Consider the following 20,755-nt stretch of genomic DNA (forward strand, 5'->3'; position numbering starts at 1 on the left):
GATTACAATTCGAATCGATTGCGATAGAGTGACATATCTGCATGTGATAGAAATTCCTTAAGATGTTTTAACTAGGAGTTGCTTGCTCAGGTCTGAACCCTCAAACTACATGCCACATGTATTATTTTTGTATATGAAATATAACAAACTAGTTTTCTGTGACTTCGACCACGTGGTTAGGTCTTCGGCTTTAGATATAAAAAAGCCTATATCCAGGGTTTAAAACTACTTCTTACCAAATTTCATAAAATTCGGTTCTTTTGTGTAGCAATGAAAGCGTCAGACAGACAGACGGACAGAGTCAATTTTCCATTTGTAATAGTATAAATGATCAATATGAAGTGGTTTCTGTGGTGTGTGTAACATTAAAGTTGTTATGTATAAGATTTCGTTCGTTGGTTAATTTAAAAATATTCTTTATTATAATTAGCATAACGTTTAATATACAAATATCAATTTTACACTAAAATACATTTTGTGGTAAAACTATTTCCGATTTTAAATTTATTTATACAATTCGACGAATACTTGAGCAGTTTTGGCTTACCTTTAACTATTTTAATTGGGGAATCGAGTATTATCGAGCAACCATTTTTATGACACTTTGGAGAAGTTTAATTTTGTTTAATGAAACAAATACTATTGTCGTAAAACAAAAATTCGTATAGTTATAGTTTTTTAAATAAGTATTTTGGTTAAAGGTAGTCAAATGTATCGAATGAAATAAGTAAATAATGAACGAATGAACTACGTAAATCACAGACAAATATTAATGTTTTCATTCATACAAAGAATTTATCATTTAAACATATTTGATCTCTCATCAACAAATTCAAACAAATTTAAACATCGTTTATCGTTGAATGAATTTATGAAAACGGGACTGCTTGAACGAAAAAGGTTAATTTAATACAATTTAAAGATAAAATATAAATAAATAATATAGTTGAATCGGAAACAATTTATAATAACAATAGATACTTTACAATCTACTAAGGTTTAACCTTTTTTTTGGCAACAGAATACAAATAGATTAGTTTACAAATTCGAATTACAATTGTCGAGACAATAAATAATACAGCTCAAAATATTACTAGCAAATATAATCCTACTTGACATTTACACATCATCTTGTTTGTATTTGGTAACTCTACCAACGAGTGTGTTAGATACGGTACCGAGGTAAAGATGTCGGAAGAAAATTTTCCTTACCAAAATTATTATTCAAGAACGTTATTTGCATTTAAATTAAGTTTACTTCTCTACATCAGCCTCTATAGTTTCAATACTACAAGATTACTCTTTAATCAGGACTGCGGCATCTTACACTGACTGCACTCCTCCATGCCGTCATTGAACTCTTCAATCTGGAGAGTCATTTCGAAAAAGTTATACTTATCGTGAACCAATCGCGTGGCTTGTTCCAGAACTTTTTGCGGACTAACGCCGTTTCCTGAAATTGATGAAAATCACTTTAGACCATCATAATTATTTTTCATTATGAATATAAATGAATTTTAATAGAAACATATTAAGGTTACAAATAAAAAAAACTTACGAATAGCAAGATGAGCAGATAATGCAGTCTTGTCCAATGACAGAGCCCACATCCTCAAGTTGTGTATTCTGACAACACCCGGTAGTGATAGGAAGGTGTTTGCGACTTCCTGTAATTAAACGATTTCGATAATTTAAAATAATATTCATACTTCAAATCAATCCATACTTCTAAACAATACAAGATTATGAATAATTGTTCATCCATTGACTTGAAACATTGTACAGTTGTTTTTGGCACATATTGATTGATCTGGTATACTACCATCATAACATCGTACAATAGGTTTCGCATTGGTTCTTTAGAATAATTGCTTACAATGCAATTTCAATAAGCTTTTGAAATAATCTAGGTATGAATTGAAATGTTCATTAGTTCGTATTGAAAAATTCATACAAAATATAAATGGCAATCAAAAAATTTTGATCATTACAAAAAAATCAACTGAGCACCATTTATGAACCACTATTTCCTTCGTAAACTCTTCGAAAATTGAAGAAAGAAACTCAACATATCCAAACAAAAATAAAACATAGGAACATCAACAAAGATAATATTTATAACGTTACCTGGAAATCAAGACCTCTAGGTGATCCCTCCATCAATACGAGCAATGTATCCTTGATTATGTTGAATGTCGTGATTAGGACCAGCACGGAAAAGAGGAACGTGCAGATCGGATCCACTAGATTCCATTCAGGCTATAAAAAAATAACGATTTCATGTATAAACATCTTAAATCAATAATACTAATATTAAAAAACAAATTATTTGCTAGTGAATGTTATTTAAAGCATTAAAAAGAACCAAAATTTGGAGTTACATTACATACATAGTTTCTAATCAAAATAAAACGAAATCTAACAATATTTCGCTTGTTAATATTCCTCAGGCTCGTATAATAATGGGACAGTAATGAAACCTAATCAGAAATACATCAGGAGCAGGAAAAACGACTTCACGTGCTTTCTAAGGCACGAAATTTAATATTGACCAATGATGAGTACATCTACTACGAAGAATTTCCAAAATGATAACTAAGATAACCGGTAACTTCTTTGGCCCAACCCAGCCAACCGGCCTCAGCAGTTTTATATAAAAATGTATAGAGCAGAACTCACCTTAAAGTATATAACGATAGCTGCGATCATTACTCCGAAGCTCTGCAAGAAATCTCCAAGCACATGTATAAAAGCGGCTCGAACGTTGATGTTCTCAGCGTGATGATCATGTTGGTGGGAAGATGAACTCTCCGCGTCCGAATCTGAACGTTCCTTCTAACAAAAAGTGTACATTATAAGGGATGGTTTCAGTTTGTGTTGCATAAAAAAAGAAATCCAGCGTGTCTCACATTACAGTTATAACTTCTAAAAGATAATTAATTTGGAGTTTAAAATGTGAAGCCCCTTCGGATTTTGCGGGGCATATTTGAAATACTTTGTTTTAACCCAAAAATATTTGAATATTTGTGCTTTTTTACTGAACTGGTAGAAATGGTATAGTCATTGATACTCACTTTATTATTGAGTACAGGATTGTTTCCTCCATGAGAATGTCCGTGACCACCGCCGCCTCCGTGACTGTGACCATGCTGGTGTAAGGTTAGACCCATGCTGAAATTAAATTTTAGATAGCATTAAAAAAATACTAAATCTCTAATTGTTCTATGTAAAAATATAAAAAACAAATTATATTTTTACTGTGATAGTTTGAAGTTTCAATAATCAGTTTTGATTAAAGCGGCTGCCAGTTCAGAAAAAAAGGCACTAAAGTAGTTCCAACTTACACAAGATTAACTGCTACTCCCACAGCAGAGGTAATAAGCATGACAGTGGCGTTAATCTCGAATTCCTTGTAAATTACTCTTTGCACTGCCATGTACACTAGCACGCCAGTTACCACCCAGATTAAAAGAACCGATGTAAGAGCACCTATTACTTCCGCCCTGTACCACCCGAAGGGCATTCTGAAAACAAAAATGTTTATGGGGTTATAATATAATATTTTTTTGTGTTTTTCTGACAGAGTAGAATCGAGCTATTCCATCTAAGCTCGCGAGTGTCACAAGAGTGAACTAGGTGACTATTTGTTAAGATCTTTGATTTCAGTATCGTAGACGACACGAACATATAAAATATGCTCGGGACCTAACGACCAGTTACGTTTGGCATCAGGTAAGCGGCAGTCGAATTAGTCTTCCAAATCTTCCGCTGAAAAATCTTTCCGATGAGAGAAAGCGAATGGTGGTTATGACGTGTTACTTATTTCAACTTAAATAAATATGAGACTAAATATTTCAAAAAATAAAAAGACTGTCATCAATTATGGGACATAATCCTGCTTACCTTCTCGTGGCAGGTCTACTTGCGACCCATAATGAAAACAATGATATCATAAAACTAGCGAAGTCTGTTAATAGATGTGCAGCATCCGTCGCTATCGCGAGACTGTTTGATAAATAACCACCTAAAACATGCAACGGTTAAGTATTAATCGATGCTATTTTTAAATGCAACCAAATATGGCCCTGAATTCAACTCACCAACAATTTCTCCTATCATAAATATTACACATAATACACTAGCTATTATTAATTTTCTTCGTGCTCTCTTATCTATTTCTTCATTTCTTGATCTGTGACAATGTCCTGAAAGTTAAGCGAGAAATTATTTAAATGATTATATATAAATAATTTTATTATCAGTTAAATTTTAAGTGTTATATCAACTAACGTTCTACTTCACTTATACTGCCGTTGCGTATTTCACCATCATCACCATCCGCACTTGTTTCTATTACCGCACAGCAGCCAGTGGAGGGATTTCCGTGGACGCAGAATATGACACGCCTACCGCGTGCTGGACTGTCTGTTCCATAAGTCGCCTTACCCTCTTTGAATCTGCAGACAAGTATTAAGTTTCCATTCGAAAATTATTGTTATCTCGAAGTTTTGTGGTGACAAATAATCAGTGTACGGTTTTTTCTTTTCAAGTTCAAGAACTTAAATCTCATCTTGTCTAAGACTGGGAATTGATATTTTAATCAAACTCAATTGCACCTATGTTTTATAAATTATTGTGTTCCAATCTGTGCTTAACCTTCCTTATACAGAACTTATCTATTAATGTATATTATACACAAAATTCACGTACAACATCAATCAGGAAACGTTTTAATAACAATCACCCAACCTTTGACAATAGCTTGCATGAATAGAAACAAACATTGAGCTATGATAATACGAAAGTCTATTACAAATGAACCCAATACTGACTGACCTTACTGAGTTTATTTTAAAATCTCACAAAACAGTAATGCATTATGATGCCAGATGTAGTCCTAATAGACGAATCGAGTATTTAAAACTAAATTGACATTTAATTGGTGCATTTGTTTCCATTCGATCCGAAATTGTCAAACATTATATCATACTTGGTTTATTTAAAATTGACCGTGATACTAACAAACTTAAAATACCTACGTGTATATTTATTTAAAAAGATAATTCTACTATCGAGAATCCATGACTTTAGACATGAAATGTGTTTACTATGTTGCTATCATTCCAGCATATAAAGTAACATCGTCACACGAGTAAACAAGCGTTTACAATGATTATTCTATTCAAGATCAATTTAATGCAGCAAACGAGGCATTTATTGCAATTCAACTGCATTACCCAACTGTGACTCTTTTATCGCAATTGATGCAATAAATCTAAAATAGATATATAATCTATTTTTATGTTATACTTTTTAATGGGACTTGAAATTCTAATGAACGGACTTAGTATCTCAAATGAAAACCAACTGGCGATGCTATTGCTTTACCTATAAGTAGGTCCTTCAAAAATTATTATTATTATATTCAATGTCAAGTATATATATATTTGGCTTTTATTTATGCCGAGAGGGAGAGATGTCACGTGCGAAATAAATATTATAGTATTTGTAATTTGGCCGTGAGGGAGCGGTAATAACGACAGACAGACGTAGTTTCGTACTTATATTAGTATAGATTGTAAAAGAATTATACAAAAATAATGTAGCGTCAATAACGCAATGGATTACTGGTCGCCTAACAATATAAAATTTATATGTTGTCTATGGTGACCACTTACCATCAGGTGGCCCATTTGCACATCCACCTACAGATACAATAACAAAAAAAAAAAAACAAAAAAAACATTGGGGCATGCTACTATGATTCAATATACAACTAATTTTACAAGAAATCGAAATAAAAGTTGAAATAAGTAGTCGTATGAAAGACGCGACTGTTTAAACAAACAGCCCAATTCTTTAAGGTGGTTACGAAGACAAATGATCCAAAGAAATCTATGAAGGTTCTCGTCAACGCATCATTAACTAAGTCAATGATTACTTGTGTTTGACTTTAAAACAACTTATCTGTAAAGATAAATTAAACTGAACCGAATACTTTGTTTCATACGCAAAGTCCACAGAAAAAAAAAAAAAAAACAATATCAAGTATTTAATGTTTTCTGTTAATATTTTTTGTTTGATTTACATTTCCATTAAAGTTCCATTTACAGTTCAATATATGCAACGAAATTATATATTCAGTACCCTGATTATGATAATAAGGTTTATGATGATATATTTGAAGGCTACAGCTGTTAAAGGCATTTATAAAGTATTTCCGTTGAGTATTCCATTGATAGCGAATACACAACAAATGAGCTACCGATAGAAGTACAGATTCAATAGAAGTTTAACGCATACCATGGACGATTGTAGTAACAATTTAATCCAATTTAAATATTTAGTTTTTTATTAAATCTTATATATTATAGCGTAAGCCGATTTTTGTCCCAGCGATTATGGGACGATGGCTGCACATAAAAAACGGTTGATTGTAATTTATGAAATTGTTACGACTTAACAAAGAATTAGTTTTAGAGAGCGGAAAAAAGTTACTGGCCACGTAGAGAACGGCACTATGTCTGTATAAAAAAAAAAAAACGATTAATGTAAATCGTGCGAACAGACGTCGTATGTTCAGTTTGAGGTATCCTATATTCTAATCCTGGACTGAAGATTTAAAATAATTTAAATTTAATTTTGAATGAGTATTCCCCCATACCACCGGAAAAACTCGTAAGCACTTAATTGCAGCGAGATCAAAATGAAAAACGAAGATATGTCATCAGTACTTTCAAAAAGGAGTGTTATGTGTCGTCAACAATAAAATTTATATCCCACTCTGGCCTGCCTATGGCCATCTAGCCATTTACTCACTGCCTAATGTATAATACGACCCTGACATCCGCGAGCACTTGTTGAAATATCCAAATTGAAAAAATGTAACTATGACCGCTATCAACACAAATAATAGTTAGCAATAAACAGTTCAAACCCAAGGCTGATGTGGAAAACGTAGCACGTGAGCCCGACATTCGCTGCACAGTTTATTTATTTAAATTAATTATTCATAAATAATTACTAGAATAAAAACAAGAAATATATTATAATGGACCGTTTTATACGTCTTATATTTTTATGTTTAATTAGCTAGTTTAATATAAATCAAGTGAATTATGAAACTATTGTCGATTGAATCATATTTGTAATTTCGATCGTTACTAAATTTGAAGTCAGTATTAAAATGTAATTAATTGTATAAAGCTAGCACCAGCGCTTCGAAATGTAGATTTTACAGAGGAGGACCGGCAAGAAGATCAGTCGTACTCTTTTTCAGAAAAAACGACTTAATCTAAACAGTCGCAGGATCGATCTTGACTCCTACTCTGCGACAGTCATCCCAACTCCTAACAGAAGCTTAATTGAAAGGGAAAATAGGAATACTAGTAATTCTTTACAGTAAAATATTTATACTTTTTAAATGACAAAAAAAACAAGTAATAATCATACACAATTATATTTATGTTGGAACAAAAAAAAAGGAAATCTGAATGTTCTTCTTACGCCAATATGAGATGGACATTATTATCTTTTATTCATGATCAGTTACAAGGGCTTATCGAGATATCAATTAGTTTAATTATTACTATCTAATCAGTATTGTTTTGACCACCTTATAACATAGCGACCGTGTAAAATACTATCGTAATATCGTAAATATCGCTGATGTTATCGCTTTGAAAACAATTACAGAACTCATATCCGTATTTTTTTACAAAGCGTGAAATTCGTATTGATATTCAATATCTTGAATTATGAGTTTATTTAATAATTTATTTGCATGGTCACTTAAGATGATTGTAATCCTACTCATTCATAAGCTAACGCCGTTGTTTAACTGATATATTATTTTTGAAGATTTTTTAACACCAAATACGGTTAAAAGAAAAATAATTCAAGAATGTACAGCTTACATCGCCCCTAAGCACATTTTGGTGTGTGTCACTTTCCTTTCGCTTTCCTGCTATCTGTGGGAATGATTCCGTAAAAAGGGACGGAAGTATGTAACACTAAGGACGTGCTTTTTTATTTGTCAAACTAATATATATAGAAAAAATGATATCACTGACCGTGCAAGGAAAGGTTCCTAACAACAGTAATAATATGTATTGACAAAATTTTACACTTACAATCATTTAACCCATTTCTCTATCTACACATCCCTTAAGTTATAAAATTTGTCAACATTTTATTTTAGGTGCTCCAAAAATGTTGACAAATTTCATAACCTAAGGGATCGTCTCAAATATCTTGAGGCTTAATGATGACATCGCCTTTTAGCTTAAGCTGGTATAGGCTAGTAAATCGTAAAACACTTCTACAATTTTTATTTAACTTGAAACTTATTAGACCGTGGTTACTAATCCATACAACCTATGTAATACAAAAATAATCTACAGAAGCAATAACATACATTTTCGGCGTCTTATCTTTACATGAAATGCTTATCGATTTGATATCATTAAATATAGTTTAAGTTTAATGACCTCATTATCGACCTTGTTCAGCGTTTTACAGGATGCGTGTTTCCGTAAAGTGTTGCTTTAGGATTATTTAAATTATTAACAATAAATAAGAAGGCAAAAGATTTTGATATCTGAAGGTGGTGTTGATTTGAATGTTCTATGTTTATAAAGAGGATAAAGAAGAAATGTATTACTTCTAGAAGTAGACTTATGTGAACTACTGTTATAATCCATACGCGTAATCTACAAACTAGAATAAAACACGTTTGAAACAAAGGTTATAAACTAAGTAAATACATAACATTTTTCTTTAAAACATGGGTTGGTGGACAAGCAAATGGGCCACTTGATTGTAAATGATCATCATTGCCCATATACATTGAGGTGGTAACAAATATTAGCTGTTTCTCACATCACGAATGCACTACCAACCTTGGGAACTAAGATGTTATATCCCTTGTGCCCTCTTACACTGGCTCACTCAAATATAAAAATACAAACTATTGCTGCTTTGCGGTAGAATATTTCGTAAGTGGGTGGTACTTACCCAAGTGGGCTTGCACGAAACCCTACCATCAAGATATTCTGTACGTAGGTATATCGAACGCACAGTGAAGTAGAATAGAGGAATATTTATATATTTATTTGTGTGTATTAAAGGTAAAGAGATACAATAAAGAGCTAAAATTATAAATGTTTTACCGGAAACTATTTTAACTAAGTGTTAGTTAGGTTAGTTGTCTTCGTAGATCAATCGCATGATGAACATTAAATACTGGTATCTTTAAAAGTATCATCAGACTGACAAAACTATAGCACCTATAACACGACTAACCTAAAAAGGTGTGTAATGTTTTCATGTACGTATGTATGTATGTGAGATTCTCTATTGTAGCATAACTTTTAAATGCTAAACACATTTAAAGTATGGAGTTACGTTAGAATCATAATGTATTAATTCATTACTGCATTATTTTACAAAACATTAATCGTTTTGAGACGTGAAATGACATTGAAACACGTGGAAAAAATAATCGTCAACAACAACGTATTATCTTCAATATTTACAAAGAATATTTGCATTTTAATATAAATAAATAGTAAACGAGGAAATTACGCAAGACGATTTTCACACTGATAAGTGACACGTCGGTTTAATTAAAGTTTATTTTAGAAGAAAAAAAAAATTGATGTAACTTTTTAGAATATTCTTAAATATGCAAAATACCCATCCAGATATTGAATGTCCATATGTAAATAATGTTTATAGAAATACTTATTTGTTACATAATTGGAAAGCAGAAATCAACATAGTATGTTATATTTGCATTATGATATAAACGAGGTCAGTGATGTTAACTATTCATGTTATATACCAGCATGCTCAATAAACAGCATTCTGGACCAATTAAATTTAAAAAAAATCATTATTGCCCTTTAAATAAATTACGACTTACAGTAATAATGGCTTCGTGTCTTCAGTCATGGTTCCACGGGAATTCCAAATTTGAAATCACTCAAAAATCTCTCACACACACATGGAGATCGGATGGTCAAATGTCAAAAGTGATAGGAAAACAATTTGTCGGGTGCATCACTCGTGCCGTACTAATACGATTTATTACGTGACGGTTATCAACAACCATTGAGCCCGGCGCTCCTTAACTTTACATTATTCAGATAACACGACGACGGCGCGCAAACAGTACCTCGATAAACAAGGGGTGATATTCTGAGAGTACGTTATTATTATTGTTACTGATGTATTGACATGTGATAAATTTCAGATTAATGTAGATATTTTTTTTATTGTCTTTGGTTGGATGTGTTGATATTATTTTATCCGATCATTTAATGTCGTAGACAATATTTCTATCCCATGAAATGTATTAATATGTCTGTAGAATTACATTGGATGTTAAATGCTCAATTTATTTATTTTTATTACAGAAAACTTCTTCGGATTTATTTTCGTTATATTAGTTATAGAATATAGGATTATTTTTACATTATACCAATCTTAATCATCATAACAGTATTTTTTATAAACAGACTTCCATCGAAATTCAATTATCAAATCGAACGTTTACAAAATAACCACTTTTATTTCATTGTATGTAATTGATTTCAAAATATATGTATGTGTGCTACACATGCAGTGATTTTGATGTGTGCGTTTATGTTATTCGATTCGGGTGTTAGGTGTCCAACAGATAACATTAACAGGTAAATTTACGTAGTTCTTTCAATTCTATATCTTATTTGTGCCTCTGTTAGGGTACGGGTACAAGGTTATAAACAATTTTTATGGCGATAGAATTTCTAGAATTAAAGGTATCCTTTTTAATCTATACGTATTATATACTTTTTTATGTACAAGGTAATAAAATAATGGACAGGTTGTCCATTTCAGTCTAATTGCATGGCAAGTCATCTCCACCTAATAACAAATATTAGTGAAACTATGGATTATAATTGATTATTTAATTCGTCGCTACAAACATTGGAACCCTTTGTATGAATAAACACAACCACCGTGTTTTAATTTTTTTAGGTTAGTTTTCGTGGTAAGTTTTATATTCTAATATAATTTGGTAAATAATAGCAATGTTATTATATATTTTAATATATGATCCGCAATAATGATTCTACTGACAGGTACAAACGAGAAGCTCAACAGTTATTATACTCATAACAGTAAATATATTTGTTAAATTTATTGATTATTTATACAACTTTATTTTGCATACTGTGAATAAAACTGTATATACGCGAGCGACATCCATGCACGTGGACAAGTTCGTGAGTTCTGTATTCACTACTATATTTTAATATAGTTTTAATAAGAAGAATCATCTTCCAGTAAGCTAATATGCATTGAATCATTAAAGGTTAAAATTGATCTGGGCGAAATAAGAGAACTCGACTGCACTCCGAATAAATGGACTATCCTCGCAATTCAGTCATATGATTACAAGTGATCTAAGTGGATTAAAATAACCTAGCCTTATATAAAACGTAGTACATGAAGATAATTACAAATGATTATATTAATCTATTCACAGTTTGAAATTGTAACGCTTGAAAATTTAATTTGAACGTAACTTGTATTATTGAAACGAATGTTTACAAACTGAATATCGTATCGTTTTGTATGTTGGCAGCACTGCGTTACGCGACGTTACGTCTTTTACCGACGCTTTGTAATTTAAAACAATATAATTTATTTTGCGAGAAAATTCTGTGTATATCGTAAATTATTATTATTTAATATATTGTTTGTACACATCGTATTTGTTACATATAATTCGTAAATACTTTAAATAGAGAAATACTTTACTTATTTCGTCCATTTTAAATGTTTAATAGGTTCGGATTACCAACCGTAAATAAAATATTTATCTAATCAACGAATATTAATTGTGCTTTTAATGATACTTAATTGATATACCGATCTTCGTATCAAAACCGGTCACCTATAATATTTGTCATCTATCAATATTTAATTTGTGAGTTTGTGAGTGAGAAACACAGGTGAGTTGATGCGTTAATTTACAAAAAAAAAATTACATTACAGCTCATATGGTTAATTAAAAATTAATCAAAATCAAAATATACTTATTCAAGTATATTAACATTTAACATTTAACAAACTATATTAAGTGAAGCTACCAACGATTCGGAAAATAGATTCTACCGAGAACAACCGATAAGAAACTCAATCATTACTCTTTTCAAACATTTAAAATACAAAGTTATGTTTGTTAAATACTATAATAATAATATAAATAATCTCCAAGTTTTTTCATCATCTACGAGCGACCATCCCTGGCTTCGCACGGGTGAAATGCTGATACTAAATATACTACAGAATGTCTCTAAAATTATAAGTGTTTCTCTACTATATTATACATGTATTATACATATAAATCTTCCTCTTGTATCAATGTATCTATTAAAAAAAACCGCATCAAAATCTGTTGTGTAACTTTAAAGATCTAAGCATACATAGAGACAGACAGCGGCAAGCGACTTTGTTTTATACTATGTAACAATAATGATGATTTAAATTATTTTTTTATATTAATTTTAATGAATCATGAATCATCAAAGTTAATCTTGGCTTAATCGTAACTAAGGAACAATTCTACTTATTTGTATCAGCTAGATCTCGTTTATTCCTATCAAACTTTGATCGAATCACATCGCAACGCAACCGAACTGGATCGTTGCGTGTGTAGAATACGATAACAGTTGACCGACGACGATTATGTTTCGATTCGATTACGTTAAGCTGTCGTTTCGTTAGTGGAATTGGGCACTATTTTATTGCTTATAAATAATAGTCTTCAATATTAGACGCAGACATTTAAATGACAATTTTAATACATAACTTATTCATATTTGTACCTGAACTTTAAAACGTATTTTTTTATCTATAATGTAATCCCTTAATTGATGCAATTATTTTATATCCTGACATAGCCAGATAACGTAACCTGGTCAAACTTTTATTATAATTATTGTTTTTTATGAAAAAACTAACTAATTTTTTTTAATAAACAAATTGCTTTCGTCGACGAGTCTCGCAACGTAGTTTCAAAATAACACCTTTAGGCGTCTTTAGGTTGTTATCATAATTTGTCGTTCGTAAATAACACTTCCGAATTTCCGAAAACAAAAATAAGTTATTTCTGAAAAAGATAAAAATACTAAATAGAAATAATAATAGGCAACGACAAGAAACATAAAAAATAGGAGAACATAATTATACACATATTATTAAAAATAGAATTTTCTGGAAAATTTTAGTCCATACAGAACATTAAGCATACAAGCATAGCTAATTACCAAGTTTAAAATTTACAAACAATGTCGAAAAACAGTAAATTAAGTCGACTTGTATTAATAGTGTCTCATATTAACAACTACTAATAACATCTCAAATCAACATAATACCGTTGAATGCGCAGGCGCAGACAGTCATTCAGTAATTATATATGCCTTGTTAACGTTGAAGGCTATTTATCTCTATCTATTTAGCGTTTTGAAAAACTATGTCGTTTTGTTTTATTCATTTAATATACGTCTTGACCAAAATGGTTCTTTCAGGAAATGAGGTTTAACTACTACTGGTCTCCTGAGCCTGTAAATCCCGAAGTTCTAAGTTCAAATTACTGGTCGAGTAAATAAATCTCAATGGCATTTTTTGTCAAGTCGAATTTCTCAGTAGCAGCTGCGGTAGGAAGTCTGCAGTGATATTTCCATGTCTTGAAAAACACGTACAATCTATGATCCCGTGCCGATTTCTCCATTTGTGTCGCATCCCCGTCTCTTCGGAGTAAAGTTAGGTAATGTTTGACAAAATTTGTGTTACTATTACCAAGTATATTATAATATCTTCAATGCACTCACCCAGTCTACATTGAGAAAAGCCTCCACGGCAAAGGTCAGTCATGAACAATGGGAACCAGATGTTTAGGAATATATTTGTTTTTTAAAGGTAGACAGTCGAATGGAGCATTGAAGATCAATTGAACCTGATTTGAAGTGATCATCACTCGTATTATGGAATAGTATAATATAATATAGTAGAATAAACTGTCAATAAAGCGCCACCACTTAAATGGATTTATTACTGTTTATTATGTATCATATATTACCTAAAATTTCACTGTAATTGTATGTTTCATGGCAGAGAATTTCAAGAAAGTGCCAAAGTTACAACTACACACGAATGGCAATTCGAACTGAGACCGCCAACTTAAATTTTAAGATCACACCGGATTACAACGATAATGATGATGAATAATACGTCCATACATAAAATAAAGTATTATTTGCGTACAAAAAATGTACCATTTCTAAAATTTATTTTTTTGTTTTACATGAAGTGTGCAACTGCAAGTCGGTATATTTGTTGTCCCTTAAACGTGAAAAACAATGGCATAATGTGTTGAATTGTAATCAGATGCATTTTCAGTTTTGAATATTCGGTGAAGAACAAAGTCCCGAAAATGTTGTGAAATATTTAACATGTTATATATATGAGTACCACGCCACGCCAAGTTTTGCGCCCATACACAACATTTTGCCTGTCTGTTAAGCTAACATCGTTTATAGTTACTAACACCAAAAATATAACATAATACACAATATAATATACATACAGTTGTAGGCAGTTAAATGCTTCTGATACTTTTGCCTGGCCTTAGTAAAGCCGGGCTTGATATCTCAGCTCCCGTTAGATATAAATGTAAGAGAACACAGAGAACACCTGTACTCCGTAATAAAAGCTGGCGTGGTAACAGATGGACCTTAATATTCCATTGGAAATGCAGTGTATTATCACAAAGTCTATTGGAAATTTAATATATATTTTGAATAAAGTTATGACTATTAGGACCCTTTTTCAGCTTTATCATTTTCTCGTAGTGCATATCGTTTGAGTTTAGTCACAGAACCAATTATTATATTGGTACTTTCAAACGGCATTTCCAAGTTTCCAAGCTTATCGAGGGCTAAAGGTTCTGAGGCCTGAGTTCAGTCTAACAAAAGGTATTTGGGTTTTTCTGTCAAACCTGTCCCTCGCCCTAGGCCACTAAGTCATTAATGCTTCGCACTGCTCTTCAGTCCTGTTGAACTATAAATATGAGGGAATAGAGAGTGTCTCTTTGTTCGAGCATATTCTATAACTCGCGCTGATGCAGTTAGTCGAGTAGATAGCCGACATAAAGTTATTACGTCTTTCTGTGGACTCCCAGCCCGGAGTCTGTTTGATGAAAGTTTGTACATTCCCGTGTCTCGGAAGGCTCGTAATTAGTTATTCGTGCACTTGAACACTCTAAGGCCGTGTTCGATTTATCGTCCCATCGGTCTATGAGATTGAGCGAATTAATTGTGCATCTATGTAAGCGCACCCGCTTTTGCACAATAAGGTCTTACGTAGTTGTCTGGTCTTCCCTAAGAAAGGCTGCCATAGTAATCAGTAATGACGACATCGTCATATCGTCATATCTCCCGCGCTAGTCTCCGTACCTCGCCATGTCAGGTTAAGGAGACTGCGCTATCATAAACAACAGCATCAGATCATAGTTTTTGGGTAAAACGAGGTTTTTTAAAACTTGATGTAAGTGATAATTTTGGTTGCTTTTATGTGATATTTTAGAAATATTTATACATATTAGACATTTTAAATAGTAAATTATAATATTTTAATCAATATCACACGTAACGGCCATTATAAATAACCTAGTAACCTCATTTCGATGGCACTTTAGATATTTATATAATTAACTACTTATGTCACATATTATTATTCTAAATTAAATATGATTTGAAATTTAAATGAAGAATTATTTGATGAAATAGATTTGATAATTACGTTAATTTTCAAAGTCTTCATTGATTCTAAAAGTGTTACTATTATTGTTTTAAATAGAAAATGCTTAAATCACCTATGTCATATTACTATATAATTTTATATTTCGTTACGATAATTCATTTTTTTTTGTCGCCCGTGATGATTATTTTTCCTTAGTTTTTTTTATTCTGTTCTTTATGGCAGTAAATAATACATTTTATAAATAAAAAGATAATAATTAGCACATGAATACGACTTAACTTGATTAAATTTGTAAATAGCACGAAAAAAAAAACTGTTTCAATTTAAGAATTTTACTTTTAAACCTTAAAATACCTAAAAATAAAATATTATAAGTTAATGTATCGCCATGTTTATACCGGAATGTTTTTTGATAACGTGATGAGGGAATTTTTGGACCATCTTTGTTCACAAAAAACTTTTTTGTCGTCAAAACAAGAAAACTTAGTTAACCGTATTTTTCTGCTATTTTTGAGTACCAAAAATTTTTAGATAGATTTATTAAAAATTATTGCTTAGTTTCTCTTGTTTTCATTGATCTAAGAAATAACCACAAATATAAAAAACCGAAGCCATTGGCCTGTGGAGACGTCCATTAAACCTATCTTGAATCAATATTATTGTCCCCTGTGTAAAACGACGTACGAGACCGCAGCACAGCATTGACCTTTATCATTACCCTCAGAGCCTCTGTTCTATGCAACATCGACCTTTCAACGACCTAGTACTACTACTATTGGTATTTGTGGAATGTGCAATAATATATTTATTGATATATCTTCTTTTGAATGATGAAAGATAGTTGTGAAATTAATAGTAGTAAATATTATATCGAAACCGACTATTTTCTCGTGAAATCTGTGATGTGGGTAGTGGAAGAACCTACCCTCTCCATTTGTATACCTCTTGTATTTACATACTATTAATATTGCCGATTTAAATAGTAACAGTAAATAACAAAGCCATTTTTTAATATTCGAGTTTTCGATGTTTACTTTTTAATTATTTTTTTTATTTGCGGGTAAATCATACAAATGAAAAAAACCAATAAAAATTGAAATAGGTGATCTTATAATTAGGTATCTAAACACTAACATAATATTTGAGGATCATTTGAAATGTTAAGTTTTCAACTTACCCGTTTAACGTAGATTGCGTTCCTTGCTCCATAATTTTATTTTTAACCAAACAACCAGGCGTTTCTAATTTGTCCGTAATGTAATGTGCTTCAACATCCTCCAATATAGCGGCTCGGTCGGCGTTCGTCTTATTCAACTTATCACTCGACAAACTTTTCGACCGATACCTCCCACTCAACGGAGTCAAACCCTTATCCACTAAAGCTGCACTCAAACCATTCAACTTGCTATCATTTTGATAATTTTCACTATTTTTATTAGATGACATCTCGCGCCAAAATAAACACGAGCGTACGTCAAAGAAATGTCAATCTCGAGTTCTCGACAGCCGTCGCACAACTGACGTTCCCAAGCGCGATCCAAACGTTATGCCAGCGACCGAAACAATACAACGCCGGCGAACTACCAACACTGTCCTTCGTTGTTTATTGAATAATATATACAACAGTTTGTCTGGTCGAGTAGCTCGTGACATCCATAGCTAAAAAATGGTTTGTTCTCAATGTCGGAACGCGGACAAGGGTGAAGGCGTTATCAGAACTATTGTACAACGAAATTCTTCACGATTCATTGTTGATTTTGGCGAAAAACAAAGCGATTTTAGTTAGGTTCAAGAACTGAGGAAGTAACAGAAAAAGACGGAAGTACTTCTTATTCCATTCTAGTATAGCTTACTCAAATGGAACCAAACTAATTGAATAAACTAATAAACCTAAATATTTGAAAGTTTAATAGTGTATTTAAATGAGTGACTTTTATGGCGCAATATTTCGTGATTTAAGTCTTATCATAAAAATAAGAAAAAAATAAACGATTTACGACATTCAAGAGCGATACTCAATCAGTAGTCTCAGAATTGAAATGCTACAGCACTCCATCACCGAGGCTGGACACTTGACCTCTACTATACGTGACAAGCTTTTAAAATAAACACTAGGTACAATAAGATCTATTAGCCTATTGTTATACAGACTCTTATCACGTATTTCTTCGTGGTAACGACTCCATTAAATGCTTTATTTATAACTAGCGTCCGCCCGCGCCTTCATCACCACGGAGATAGGTTTTAGATACCCTTTCTAAAGTAAAAAGAAGGGAAAAAATATCCTAAAATTTCATAATGATCAGTTGAGTCGTTAAGACGTTAATGCGTAACACACAAACTCACTTCCGCGTTTTAATATTAGGAAGCTTAGAAAAGTATTAATACAGATAGTTTGAACTATCACGCTAACCTGATCTAAATGAAACCCCAATTCGAGCTTAGAGTCGAGCCCATTAGATGTATTGAGTGTTAGGACGAAAGCAGTAATTAAAACAGCCTGAAGTCTTTCGGATATTTACAACGACGACGAGAAAATAAACAGGATTATAAGTAAAACGATTTGAAATTAAAATGATAATAAAAATAACAGAAATTTTAACTCATACAAAATTCAAAAGAGTATTCTAATAAAACAGTAGGTACCTTTTATGTCACTCTTTACATGATTATTAAATGACTTATTAGCAAGCGATATTTAAAAAAAAAATATATACTTATTTAACACAGCGCCAGCATAATTTTAAAAAGTTAAATTTAAAGGCAAAGAAATAATAAGGCGTATAATTGTATTGGCAATGTCTCATTATTGCTATTAGCAATGGGTAATCTACTAATTATTTTAATCATTTATAAAATAAAAAAAATAATGATTCTAATCACCGACTCACACACTAATTAATCTCCAAAAAGGCAAAATAATAAAAGAATACAAAAACGTTTTGTATTGCATTTTCAGTTTTAGTGACCTTAAGATTTTGTTAAGAAAGTCTACTCCTCGACACTAACATAAGGAGGAAAGACGACCTGATGTGCAGGAGTCCGCTGGATTCAGTCAATTTTACAGTTGTATGAATTATATTAATTTAATGACACTAATTACAAAAACTGGTCACGTTGCAATAAAGAGAGGTGGACTAAAAAAATCACTGTATGGGCTGACCCTTCCAAAAAAAGGAAAAGAGGTCGCACCTTGGAAAGATGGGAAGAAGTACTTGTAATTCGTAAACAAAGACTGTATGAGAATAGCTCAAGACCGGAAAAAATGGTGTAAGATGGACTATACTCGTCGAGAGGTCCTTTGTTAAAATTACATTAAAGAAACACTATTTTTATTATTACTAAGGAATTAAAGAGGCTTAAACAAATAAATTACAAAAAATTGACATTTTATTTGCATTTTGCGATGGTAATGAAAATCATATAATAAAATATATTACTATAATTTTTATACCGTTTTATATTTAAGTTATTATTTTAACAAAATAATTATTCCATATTTATTTTATTTTAATAAACATAAAGACGAAATGTATTAAGTTCATGCTGCGCTTGGGCAGCGTGAGAAAGGTAAACAACTTATGATAGCAATATCAATGTGTGACATAATAATCGTATATTTGAACCAGAAAAAATACGTATGTATTCTTTCGTTAGTTTTATGTTGGTTTGAATGTGTGTGTGTCTCGTAGTTTTATTTTTTTTTATTTTTTTATTTCTCACGTGGAACACGGATATATACATGTATATATGTGTTGTGTTGGGTATTTAGACAATTTTTACAACTCAAATGTTCTAACATTTTTTAATTTAATAATGTGTTAAATTAATTTGACAAGCTTAAAAGATCGTTTTAAAAGACATGTTCAAAAATTGAATAGCATAGTGGTTTCGTACTGCTGATATGTTACGTATATTTTTTATGAAACTAAATAATTTCCCACCCGCTCCGCTGGGCGTTGAATAAAAAAAGGGGGAGGGTCAAAGGAATTCAATTAATTCAATATTTTGGAAAATACAATTAATTTCTTGTATTTCAGCAATCAATCAAAACATCGTAAGTCAACCAGCATGTTTTTATATCCTTCTACCGTACACCTTCTTAACAGAGACGCGACGTTTGCCATTGGACCTTTGCAGACGTGCTGAAAAAAACTCAAAAGAAAAATAATAAAGAACTCACCCAGACATTCTCCTACAATCGGAAATGTATTCCTTTGCAAATCTTATTAATACAGTTGGAAATAACATTGGCTCACATATCTTGGCCAAAATAACAATAATTATAAGTGATATTCGAATCGAGATGGCTAGTCGAATGCAATCAAAATGTTTTCGTTTTCATCGCGTGGGGGTTTGCGCATAACAATGATTTCATGGAAATTTAAAATACGTAACACAATGCACTTGATATCGGACCATTTACGACGGTAATTGGCCGATGCTATATGCGAAATAAAACTAATTAGCAAATATTTATGGAATCTGTACTTACGTCTTATGAAGGTACATACTTTAATAGGTATGTACCTTCATAAGACGTAATCATGTTTAACATAGGAACACTTCCCAAATGGCCCATCATTCATCAACGATCCAGTTGCAGTTTAGTCGAAATTGGATCGAAATATTATTGGGATGGTATCCTAATCGATATAAATAAAGAATTAGTCCTCTCTTACAATTAGACTGACTTTTATTTTAATGAGTAATCAGTCGAAGTTGGATCGAAATAGAATCGGGAAAGTTTCATAAATGTTAGTCGAATTAAACTGTTTTCATTTTTTTTCTATAAACAGACGTCACAATTACCGACTCTCGGTGCTAGATGTGACGTCTATTTTTCGAATACAACTGCGACTTATTTGATAAATGCAGATTAATTGAAACGTTGTTACATATATTAAGAGTATTAAATTTACATTTTATATTCATCTTTATC

The 20,755-nt window shown here is 31.7% G+C and overlaps 1 protein-coding gene across 4 annotated transcripts; it reads right to left on the reverse strand.

Moving 5' to 3' along the window:
• Positions 1-395: 395 nt before the first annotated feature.
• Positions 396-20,142, reverse strand: LOC125064844 (zinc transporter 2-like). 4 transcript variants are annotated; one of them, XM_047672136.1, is made up of 10 exons: positions 19,997-20,142; positions 4,291-4,457; positions 4,101-4,205; positions 3,904-4,024; positions 3,345-3,524; positions 3,075-3,171; positions 2,680-2,835; positions 2,128-2,259; positions 1,559-1,667; positions 396-1,453 (listed from the first exon to the last, which is right to left on the reverse strand). In XM_047672136.1, the coding sequence occupies exons 1-10, from the start codon at positions 20,062-20,064 to the stop codon at positions 1,308-1,310; spliced, it is 1,281 nt and encodes a 426-aa protein (XP_047528092.1). In that variant the 5' UTR covers positions 20,065-20,142; the 3' UTR covers positions 396-1,307. The 4 variants fall into 4 exon arrangements, with proteins under 4 accessions (XP_047528092.1, XP_047528084.1, XP_047528073.1 ...); XM_047672128.1 differs by lacking the exon at positions 19,997-20,142 and adding an exon at positions 16,991-17,341 and having other exon boundaries at positions 2,680-2,832; XM_047672117.1 differs by lacking the exon at positions 19,997-20,142 and adding an exon at positions 16,991-17,341.
• Between the last annotated feature and the right edge of the window lie 613 nt (positions 20,143-20,755).

This window comes from Vanessa atalanta, chromosome 1 (genome assembly GCF_905147765.1).
Source record: "Vanessa atalanta chromosome 1, ilVanAtal1.2, whole genome shotgun sequence".
NCBI lineage: Eukaryota > Metazoa > Arthropoda > Insecta > Lepidoptera > Nymphalidae > Vanessa > Vanessa atalanta.